The following is an 11,421-nucleotide window of genomic DNA, read 5'->3' as shown; positions in this document are numbered from 1 at the left end:
TTTAATGAGCACATATTGATATGTCAGAGTAAGAAAAACACGGGTGTAAATGATGGGATTTCTTTGATTGGTGTTATGCCCACTTTCTCTACGATGTGACGTGCTAAACAATGAAAATGTGGCTGTGTATGCACAGTTGTGGTGCTTTTATTTCCACCGTGCCTTGGAAGTATGTACAACACAGAGGCGTGTTTTTATTACTTGATACTTTTTATGTGTGAAGAGAGTCTTGTTATAATAGTCTTGAGGATGGCTTTTCTTAAGAGTTAATGGTTATGAGAAAAATAAGCTGCTACTTTAAAGAGCCATACAAATGTCAGGACTCCTGAGGTTCGCTTGAAATACATTTCTGATAAGATGAAAATGTCCCTTTGCCAGCACTCAAATCCCTCAAAAACCTTCTGTATCTTACTTAGAAAAGATAGATGTTTCTTTCATTCATCTAATTCATTGTCGGTGTTCCCTGAAAATCGCACGATTGTAAGATCACTCCTGCTGTTATGACAGGCTGTGTGTAATGAGGCCTCCTTGGAACATTTTATTTTTTTTTATGCTGATCACGCATCCTTTTTCTTCGGTGTTTGACCTTAAATATGGATTGTGCACTAAGAACACTGACAGAAAATAAAAGAGGTAACAAGCCAGGCAGCATTCATGTCCAAAGAGCTCCACAAAAAGGTCCAAGAAGTCATCATAGATCTAGAAGCTACAATTTTCACATACGATTCAGATATACATTAAAATAAAACAGTAATTCAGATTTTTTTTTTTAAACATGCCATCTAAATGTTAAGACATTAACTGGCGTGGGGCATTTTGGGTTTTTTTTTGGAGACATGGAGGAATGCTTTTATTCTCCATCAAAATCCACTGATCCGGTTTTGCGGAAGAGACTCTACTTCCGGGGAATAACTGGGTTTCGCATTTCGATAAATAATTCACCTTCCCGGTCTGGAGTCTTTGTCGTCAGGTAACTTTCGTGCATTTTATTAAGTTTTCTCCGGAGATGGCTGTTCGGTTGTGTGACTTGCTAACGTCGTAGGCTGGTGACGTCGTGGAGACGTTTGTGTTGCTAACAGCAAGTTAATGACAAAAAAAAGCTGGTCGGCTGTTGAGCTGCAGCGCAGCGTTAGCTAACAGGTAACGCTAGCAACCCGATATACGGGCTACCCGACACCGGAGGACCTGCTAACCTCATCCGTGCGCGTTAAATTTTAACTCAACAGTTGCCGTGAAGTGTAACAGAGTTCGCAGTTTTTGACGGATTTAGGTGAAGCTGTGTGAATCTTGCGGTTGTTTACATTTTGTACTTCATGTTCCGTCTGACGCGGAGCTAACGTTGTTCCACATCCGCCCGGCAGCCTTTGCCAAACACCAACTCGGATACACGGGGTTTTTTTTTCACGTTTGTTCAGCCTCAGCTCTTCACCAGAGGTCAATCTCGTGATTTTAATCGGGAGCAGGGTCCGGCTGTATTTATTTCCAATAACCCCGCCGTCTTATATCCCCCTCGATATGTCGTTGAGTATATCACGCATACCTGATGTACCCACAGCACCCAAGTTCATTTTCACACAGGCAAAGCTAATGTGAGAGTTCAACCTTTGACGCTCAGATTTGACAAAATAATGTTAGCAGTTGTTACCTTGTGTTACAATCTAGTCACAGTGTTTTTGTGAGATAAGTATGGTCGGTCGTTTCTATCTAACTGGGAGGCATTTTGGGCCACATAAAGGAGAAAGTGAGAGGAAAAATTGACTCGATTTTTTTATTTATTTTTTTTCCAAAATGACTTCAACCTTGATCCTCTCTCAGATCCAGAGTTATTGGTGACATTATCAGCCCGCAGCTGTTCATCACAGTTGCATTTATTTCTTTGATTGGTTGGCCCAGCTCTATACTTTTCTACATTGAAGTAAGTTTGTTTACAGTTGGTTGGCTGGTTCTGACTCCTCAGGAGGAAATTGCCGTGTACCATCTGAAGCAGAATACAGAGACTGAGTGGATCATCAGGCAGTCTCCCTATGTCAGGCCGAAACGGGTCTGCCAGTGATGCAGACTGCCGGATCTCTGAGGACTGCCATGTCCCAGATGTTGAGCTGATGGAGCTTGGGCCGCTGCTGGAGGAGGGAGGGGGACGCCAGGCGGGATCCAAAGGCATCCATCCAGAGGTAGGACCGTTTCTCAGACCCCCACAGAGGGAAGTCGTAGCACCTTCGGTAACTCTGAGTCTCAGTAACGGTGGTTTTGTGTGATCTCTTCGAAGGGAGCCGCGATGCTTGCTGATGAGGAAGAGGATGATGATGAGGTCGGGGAGGTCCTGACCTTGCCTCTTCAGGCTCACCACGCCATGGAGAAAATGGAGGAGTTTGTACACAAGGTAAGGCGTTTTAGTGGAATAAACAGAGCTTGTAGAGAGCTGGAAGAAATGTCACTGCAGAGGCATAGTTTACAGAGCTTTTGCTCATGTGTGTCGACACTGAAAGTGAGCAAATCTTTAATAAGAAATATAAAGGTTGATATTTACCAGCATATTCATATCAACTTTTAAATTGGAATATCAATAACATAACATCTCTCAAAAGCCTAATATCTACTTGTAAAGGTTCCCAATCTGGATGAGGAGAGCACACTTTATGTTAGGGAGGTGGTCATGATGTCATGGCTGATCGAAACGTGCACGTTAGGTTAATTGGTAATTCTAAATTGTCCCTAGGAGTGAGTGTAAACATGGATGGTTGTGTGTCTCGGTTGTCTCTGTGTGGCCCTGTGATGGACTGGCGACCGGTCCAGGTGGTACCCCGCCTCTCGCCCAATGACAGCTGGGATAGGCTTCAGCCTCCCCTCCCCCCGACCCTGAGTTGGATTAAGCGGATATAGAAAATGGATGGATATATTATTTCTATTTATATATGTATGTAGTGAGGAAGGATACTAGTAGTAATTTTACTTTAAATAAAGCATCAGTAACCTCTTGTTAGTTCTCCCTGTATAATTTAACCTTGCTCCACTTTTCACAGTCCGCTCTATTCGCCGTCTCTCCCCCACTCACCCCACCTCCCTCCCCCTCCCGCAACTCCAGTAGTAGTTCTATGGCCCCTCAGGGTGGCCTGACCCCATTTTGAGAACCAGTAGATGATCCCATGTTCATGTGATCAGGGCAGCGCATGAGTCAGCAGCCTGGTCTTCGCATCTCTTATGGCTGACCACCAGTCAGCCGCTGCTTGGCGTTCATGTAAATCGATGCAACTTTCTGTTGCGGGAGGATTTTTAACTGAATTCTTTTTAGCTGCGTAAAAAAAAATTCCGCTCGCCTCCGTTCAAGAAAAACCAGTGTTGCCGGTAAATGTTGGTTAGTCTCACCTAGTTCCGTCTGTGATGGTTCAAAAGAAACAAAGGACACATCAGTTTGTCCGCCCCATTTGTGTCAAACGGCATGAATATTGTAGTTTTAAATGAGATGAAACTACAGATGAAACGCTGACCCACTCATAGGTGTATAACTGATACAGATTAGCAGATCCAGGTTTAATCTGTCCTGTCACGTTTTTTCCTTTTCCGCATTATTAGACAATATTTAAACCTTTTCAATTGAATCTCGTTTTGATTTCTACATTTTTCTGTATGTTTTTATTCATGACAGCATTCACTCTTCAAAGGCTTTCAGTCAGTCTACAGAGTGGCTGTTGAATTCGCTCTGCGTGTGTTTAAGTTACCGTGTTCTTGTTTTTCAGGTCTGGGAGGGGCGCTGGAGAGTCATTCCCTTTCACGTCCTGCCAGACTGGCTGAAGGACAATGATTACCTCCTGCATGGACATCGACCTCCTATGCCCTCCTTCAGGGCCTGTTTCGGCAGCATCTTCAGAATTCACACTGAGACTGGAAACATCTGGACTCATCTGTTAGGTGAGCATTAAAATCCTTTACATGTTGACATTCAAACACATTTGAAACCTGATTGTTTTGTTTTTTTTCCTATTTGAGATATTTGATGGTTCGCCTAAAACGTTAAGCCCGTCTGTCTTCCTCAGGGTTGATCTTATTCATTTGTCTGGGTACTTTAACCATGCTGCGCCCCAACATGTATTTCATGGCACCGCTGCAAGAGAAAGTTGTGTTTGGGATGTTCTTCCTGGGAGCTGTGCTCTGCCTCAGCTTCTCCTGGCTTTTTCATACCGTCTACTGCCACTCGGAAAAAGTATCACGGACATTCTCCAAGTAAGGCTGGATGTCTCGTTTGTCCTCTGCATTTTTCTTATGCTCGTTTCTCAGGTGTGTGTGTGGGGGGGGGGGTTTACTTTGTGTTATCTTTGATAGCAGCCATTATTAATGGCTTCATACTGGTCATGCAGATCCAGTTGTCCACATAGATTGTAGTGCAATTGATGAAGGATAAACAACAATCGAAATTCAGGGCAAAACAGTCCATTGTTCCTGTGAACATGAGAGAAGTTTTTGACTTGGTGTGGGTTTTTTATTCTTTTTTTTTTAACATGTATTCAGGAAGGTGTGAAGAGTTTCTGCCGTGTTGTCACTGTGTCGCTTTGTCTCCGCAGGCTTGACTACTCGGGCATCGCCCTCCTAATCATGGGTTCCTTCGTGCCCTGGCTGTACTACTCGTTCTATTGTTCCCCTCAGCCTCGACTTATCTACCTCACCATCGTTTGTGTTCTCGGCATTGCTGCCATCATAGTTGCCCAGTGGGACCGATTCTCCACACCTCGTCACAGACCCACAAGAGCAGGTGGAGATCGTGTGCACTTTTTGGAATTAGCCGTTTAGACCGTAATCTCACAGAGTTGTTTGCTTTGGGTTGTAACTTTGGTGCTTATCACGAATCTGTCATTGTTTTCTGTCTCTCAGGTGTGTTCATGGGTCTTGGACTAAGTGGCATTGTCCCCACAATGCATTTCACCATCGAGGAGGGCTTCGTTAAGGCCACCACAGTCGGACAGATGGGTTGGTTCTATCTGATGGGCGCCATGTATATCACTGGTGCCGGTCTGTACGCAGCCAGGATCCCTGAACGCTATTTCCCTGGAAAGTGTGACATCTGGGTCAGTACCGAACGTGTCGTAACTCGGCTGTTGAGTAGTGTTTGGAATGTGCTTACACTGACACAGATTACAGTTTTATTTATAAAGATAGCTGAACTCTTTTAAGGCCAAACTTCATTCGTCAACATGATTGTTTTTTTTATCAGAAACTTCTGATCAGAAATAAGCAGGATGTCGAATCTGTTGGAGCAGTTCTCCTGGTGCGTGCTGCAGACACCGGGGGAGCCGCTGCTGCTCTCGCAATTTATTTTTCTTACTCCGATCAGCCACAAGCAGATGATTAGCACCGTTTTCTAACGCGCTCAACGTCTCCTCCTTTCCGCAGTTCCATTCCCATCAGATTTTCCATGTTCTGGTGGTGGCGGCAGCGTTCATCCATTTCTACGGGGTTTCCAACCTGCAGGAGTTCCGTTACGGCCTCGAGGGAGGATGCACAGATGATACTCTGCTCTGATACACCCGACTGTGACTTACTTTTCTTTACAGCTCCACAAACACACACACAAGCACTCAACACAAAAATTGCTGCTGGAATTCAGTATAGTCACTTTTTGCTCCTTTTGTTCTTCTGATTTGCTTACTTCTTGTTTGGGTTTTATGGTCTTTCTGCTTTGCCTTCTGTGTATTTTTTTTTTTTTGTGTGTTTGTTTTCTTTGCTCCGGTAAAGTAGCATTAACTAGCCAACGTGCTATGAAGGGAACGGGCACTACTTATCACTATGATAACTGTCGAATATTCGAGTTAGGACTCTTAGCTGAGATTTAAGAAAAAAAAAAATGGGGATTTTAACCAAAATCACGTGTCCACGAAACCGATAAGTCTATTCTTATGAGCTCACTAGTACCCCAACGTCTTCATTGTCTGTTACAGTTACACAAAGGGTTCGGAGAGAAATATTATTTGTGCTATAGCAGAAGGCACAACTTGTAAATTCCCCTCGCATGCAGGTTAGAGGAAGAATGCAGTGTCCAACAGGAGTTTGGTGCAGAGCAGTCAACAATTTAGATGCTTAAGAGTACAAACGTGTTTATAAAAGTTAATGAACATATACACATGTAGTGTGTATGGGTGTCTCCTTCTGTGTGTGGGTTGTTTTTCTTTTCTTTTTTTAAAACTTTAGTGACATCGATTGTTTCATCTGTCCTTTAAAACCACTGAGGACCTTCCTCAGACCCACATTTGCCCACACAGCAATAAACCATAAACTGTACTCTGAAATCCCATTCATGACCCAATCTAACACCGTTTTGTTGTGATGCTGCAACATCAATCCAGAGACTACAGATGGAAAAAAAAAAAGTCCCAACGGCGGCACGAGAAGTAAAGTTGACGTGCACCGAAGCTGTTTAAAAAAAAAAAAAAAAAAAACATCCAACGTTGCTGAATAACACAAGGGTCAAAGCTTATCGCAATTTGATGGAGTTTAGATATTCCTTTGAGTTTTATAAAAACCAAGAAGACAAAAAAAAAACATTTAAAAAAAAAATAATAATAAGAAGAAAAATGATTGTTTTACATTGTAATGACAAATATCCCAACCTGATTACCTTTGAAGTGCTTAATGGCACAGAACGGCTGTAAAATCTTGTAGCTGCTGCGGGAAAATAAGCATCCACTTAGTTCAGATCAAGACTTTGCGCCACATTCATCGATTGGACAACACATCTCTGATCAATTTGTAGAGTAACGGTTCCTGGGCGGAGCACAATATAAAGATTTGGATCAGTAAAATTGTGGTTGTTTTTGTCAGCGGGAGACTTCTTTTGTGTTTGATTTCAGATGCAACGAGAGGTGCAAATCTGAAATGCGCATTGGCTTTTACAATTAGATTTGAAACTTTAAATCACCAAATGAGGTTTAAAATGTGTTCTGTATTATTGGTATAAACTTTTAGTATTCCTGTGCCTTAGGCCAATGGAAATTTTTTTAAATAAAATGGCCTATCTTAATAGCTGAGGAAGCATCAACGTTTTCCTGATATTGACTTTTCTTGTTTTCCTTGCCATACACGCAGTGTAAGTATACAATCAAATCATTATTAAAGTTACTATTCCATTGATAGATGTATGAACTGCTGTTTAAGACTCCTTTTTCTAGATGAACTTATTCAAGCTTTATTACAAAGACTAAAACGATGTGTGTTCTTGACTTTGTGTGATGTCCTGTGTAGAAAGTGATAAATCAGACATTTCCCTGAAATGTAAACCTAAATATTTATTAATTGTAAACTCGGAAAATTATTGTAATAAATTTTTTTCCACATGTACAAATGCGGTGTCCACTTTTTCTTTAGACGACAACATTAACATTTCCTTCTTAGTAAGTTATCAGAAAGGAATTTTTGCCTGGAAAACGCAAGAGAAAGAAGAAGCTGAGGATGCAGACTGACTGGGAATTTTATGTAATGTTCCAGATGAAGCTGTACAGTATGAGAATAACATGTCTCCTTGAACAAATCCTGACAATTTTCTGTTTGAAAGATGTTAGACTCTAGGTAAAAGCATTTAATTGTCTCATCTATTCTTTTTTTTTAAGATTTGGGGAGTTTTATGCAGCTTTTCCAACGTCTTTCATCTTAAGATCACACACAAAGCCAGAGCAATTTTCAGTTTTCTCTGTTTAGTATAGACACTTTGTTGATATTATTCATGTTTTTTTTAATTAAATACTTTAAGTTACTCTATAATACATTGGAAAAGTGGCATTTTAGAGAACACTTTCTTTTGTATTTATGTAGATTTTCACCTGCAATGTTTTCATGTAGCATTAGAATGGTATTATACTACGCATGTGCCACCAGCGCTTAACCCAGTTTTATCTACTCTGACCACCCAACAGAGTAGGGTAATTGTAGCAATTAATTCGCCATCCAAAATTCAGCCTTGCTTAGATTCCGTTATTACAGTCATCTTTAGATGAAAATAAATTATTTGAGCCTTTTTTAATGACAGGGAACGTTTCTTCCATTGCTTGTTTGGACTCGAAATTATTTACTTGCTGGTACACTTCAGGACTAGCTAGCATGCCAATCTTAGCTAGCTAACTCGTTTCTGTTGTCTAACCCGGTGTTTTTGGTTCTTCAGCATTCCGGTACGTCTTATATGGCTTCAACCAAACATGTTAAAGTATTATATATTTGAGCAGTCGGTTGAAATCGGAGCTGTCATAGATTTTGGCGTAAATACAAGAGGCGCCGCTTCCTGACTACATTTGGTCTCATCTATTTAAATCATTTGATTACTTTAATCCTTTTGGCTAAAAGAAGCGATGTTGTGGTTAAGTCGTTGACACGATACGTGTGTGTTTCGATGAAAAAGAGAAGTGAACGAGTTCAATTCTCACGCACTTCCGCACTACAAAAACCCTAATGGCTTTTAGTTCCGGTCCAGTAACAATGTGTGAGCCAAACCTTTGTTTTCCTTAAAATTGCGCTTCAATTTATTTGAAGCCAGTGAGTGGTCAGAGTTAAGCATTGTCTCCAGGATCAGTCGGGTTTACCCGATCAAATAGCTATTCTCTCGTGCCTCTGTGTGCGTGTACATTACAGTAAGCTTGCTGTTTGGCAGGGCTCGAGATGGACAACGATCAAGAGTCCAAAGAGGGCACCGACCGATCCGAGCTGCTGTCCGTGGACGGCAAGAATAGCAAGTCTGTCTTGTGTCAACGCTGCGGGTCCAAGGTGCTGTGCCCAGGGATGGCTACGTTTGAAGAGAAGGAGGTATGTTGTATTCAGAAGTAAAAGGCCGCAGAAGCAAAACAGCTGGTGTTTAGGGAATCACATTTTAATATGGAAGGAGTCCAGGATGCTTTCCTGGATAAAAGATAAAGGAGGTGCAGTGCAGCTACAGTCACCCAAGTACTGTACAAATATAACAATCTGGGGAAGGTTTTCTTTATTAATGTTTACTTCTCAAGCATATACAGGTATACCTCTGCTCTAGTTGTAGAGCAAAAAATCATTGCTCTTTTATCCACTAAATTGATTTGGCTGAATTAAAAGACAGACGGACAGATGGATGAATGGATGGATGGATCGAGGGATGCATGGATGCTTTGATAATTAAAAAAGAAACTGACATCTCCAGTGGCCATAATGAATCAAAAAACATCCAAAGCAGCAATAGTAATGGCAGTCTGTAAAGACTCAGCAGTCAGGAACAAATTAAATTGACCCTCTAATGTATGGCCTCTCACACTGGGGTTACTTGTGTTAATTCAACGGAAACATAGTCAAGATAAAGACATATTGTGAGAAAAAAATAGGCCTCTTATCTGTCCCATCAAGATGAAAGAACAAGAGATGAATTACAAAAACATTGAACAGAATATAAAATAAACAGGCAAATGGTCACAAAACCACGCATATTCTTACACACACAAATTTCACACATATTTTGCAGGATTCTTAAGCAGATGTGAATGTTATGATGTTCTGAGCAAAATACGTCATGAATTGGACATTTTGGTCCCAAACTCTTACTCTTAATTTGTTTGTGAACCACCTCAAATAAAAGCTGAGAGCTGGTTTGCATGTAGAGCGGATATCCAAATAATTTTAGGTCGAAGGCGCTTTGGTAAGTAATGAGATTAACTACAATTGTGTCGGCAACCAGCTATGTGTAGATCCAACTTACGGTGCATGCGTATAGATAAAAACATCACAAAGACCTCAGTGATTTACTTTAAAGTGGTGCATGGCTGAAACTCTTTTTAGAGTTAAGGCTACTTTTAGATGACCACAGTGTTGGAGGTTTAGTGATTTGTGGGGTAAAAGCTTTGTAAAGCAGGAGTAGGATCTTACAAAGTGTTTTATAACGTATCGGGTAAGCAGCAGATGTCTGGGGACCAGAGTGATGTGGTTGGATGTACAAGAATACAAACCAAGTCCAAATCTCCTACTGTAAATTAATGTTGTGTTCTCTCCTTACAAACGTCTTTACGTGGTCTCCACCTGGTTTTTCTTTCACCAGCTGTTTCTGCCGTCCATGAGGAAAAAGAGCGGCCTCAGCACCTCAGAGGGCTCTGTGGACGGCGACACTCTGACTGCTCATTGGTTAGTTGGGGACATGTACGATTTTGAGAACGTGGGCTTTACAAAGGACGTGGGGAGAATCAAGTATCTCATCTGTGCCGATTGTGAGATTGGGCCCATTGGCTGGCACTGTTTGGATGACAAGAAAAGTTTCTACATTGCTTTGGAAAGAGTGAATCATGCATGATATTGATGGGTATTTGAGCCCAAACTGACTTTTAGAGAGAAGAAATGGGATTTGCAGGCTATGCATCATTTTATGGATTTACACTCAAAGTTGGCCCCGACTTAACTCACCGCACGTACACTTACAGATACTGTAACGTGAATTTTTTTGTAATGACGTGATTGTACTCACTTATCACACTAACAATAGTATGATCATCCTCTTCTAATAAAAACAGTTTTTGGAAACTCTCCTGGATAAGATGATTTAATTACCTTCATTTTATTGCTTTTAATGCCTTAAAATTCAGAGCAAATCCGACAAAGGTGTCACTGCGCACAGTTAGGTGATGAAGCTAAAGATGCTAAATATTTCATTTGGAGGCTTTTCGTCTGGGGTATTAGATTCTGTTTAAACAGATTCTGACGCAGGAAGTAAACACCTTTATCTTGGTCGATTGACAGCCGTAACGGACACAGGAAGTTCAAACTCATTTGAAGATGCCAAAATGGTTTACCGAACCTTTTCTATTATCGGGCTGTTTAAAGTGATACTCCGGAGTAGATTCAACCTGGGGTCATTTGAACCGTGATATCCAGCCAAGTAGCCCACCCGCAGTTTTTTCGATATTGGCTGAACATCAGCTGAGTTACAGAGTTATCCCGAATAGCTTCGTACAAGGGTTAATGGATCCTGGTCCGTATCTCCAAAATTACCACACTAAAATCACATGCCATGACACCAAACTTCTACAGTAGTACAAATATGGTCTGTACTCACAAAGCGATGCATTTGGAAGTTTGAAAATAGTCCAGGAGTTTATTATTATCAACACAAGCCTGATAGCTTCTCTGCAGCTAAAGCTGCGTCGACGTCACTTCAGGGAGCTGGGAGCTTCAAAGTAAGATGAGGGTTGATCTACTACTGTAGACAACAAAGTATATGCTATATTCTACATGTTTTTTTATGAATTTTTTATGTTGTAGAGTTGTGAAATTATTTTATCAATGGAGAAATTGAGCAGCCTTGCTTTGTTGTCTACAGTAGTAGATCAACCTTCATCTTACTTTGAAGCTCCCAGCTCTCTGAAGTGACGTCGACGCAGCTTTAGCAGCAGAGAAGCTATCAGGCTTGTGTTGATAATAATAAACTCCTGGACTATTTTC

General features: G+C 41.3%; 2 protein-coding genes across 4 annotated transcripts; both read left to right on the top strand.

The window, feature by feature from the left end:
- Window positions 1-890: 890 nt before the first annotated feature.
- adipor1a (adiponectin receptor 1a) lies at window positions 891-7,327 on the top strand. 2 transcript variants are annotated; one of them, XM_075460790.1, is made up of 8 exons: window positions 891-970; window positions 1,958-2,171; window positions 2,267-2,380; window positions 3,735-3,906; window positions 4,032-4,218; window positions 4,557-4,744; window positions 4,864-5,057; window positions 5,383-7,327. In XM_075460790.1, the coding sequence occupies exons 2-8, from the start codon at window positions 2,025-2,027 to the stop codon at window positions 5,509-5,511; spliced, it is 1,131 nt and encodes a 376-aa protein (XP_075316905.1). In that variant the 5' UTR covers window positions 891-970; window positions 1,958-2,024; the 3' UTR covers window positions 5,512-7,327. The 2 variants fall into 2 exon arrangements, with proteins under 2 accessions (XP_075316905.1, XP_075316906.1); XM_075460791.1 differs by having other exon boundaries at window positions 1,932-2,171.
- A 725-nt stretch (window positions 7,328-8,052) lies between these two features.
- Window positions 8,053-10,506, top strand: rabif (RAB interacting factor). Of its 2 annotated transcripts, XM_075462084.1 has the most exons (3): window positions 8,053-8,147; window positions 8,624-8,775; window positions 10,028-10,506. In XM_075462084.1, the coding sequence occupies exons 2-3, from the start codon at window positions 8,632-8,634 to the stop codon at window positions 10,274-10,276; spliced, it is 393 nt and encodes a 130-aa protein (XP_075318199.1). In that variant the 5' UTR covers window positions 8,053-8,147; window positions 8,624-8,631; the 3' UTR covers window positions 10,277-10,506. The 2 variants fall into 2 exon arrangements, with proteins under 2 accessions (XP_075318199.1, XP_075318200.1); XM_075462085.1 differs by lacking the exon at window positions 8,053-8,147 and having other exon boundaries at window positions 8,404-8,775.
- Window positions 10,507-11,421: the final 915 nt, after the last annotated feature.

The sequence above is a fragment of the Odontesthes bonariensis genome, chromosome 3 (assembly GCF_027942865.1).
Source record: "Odontesthes bonariensis isolate fOdoBon6 chromosome 3, fOdoBon6.hap1, whole genome shotgun sequence".
Classification (NCBI taxonomy): Eukaryota; Metazoa; Chordata; class Actinopteri; order Atheriniformes; family Atherinopsidae; genus Odontesthes; species Odontesthes bonariensis.
This window is presented reverse-complemented; position numbering and strand designations above follow the sequence as displayed.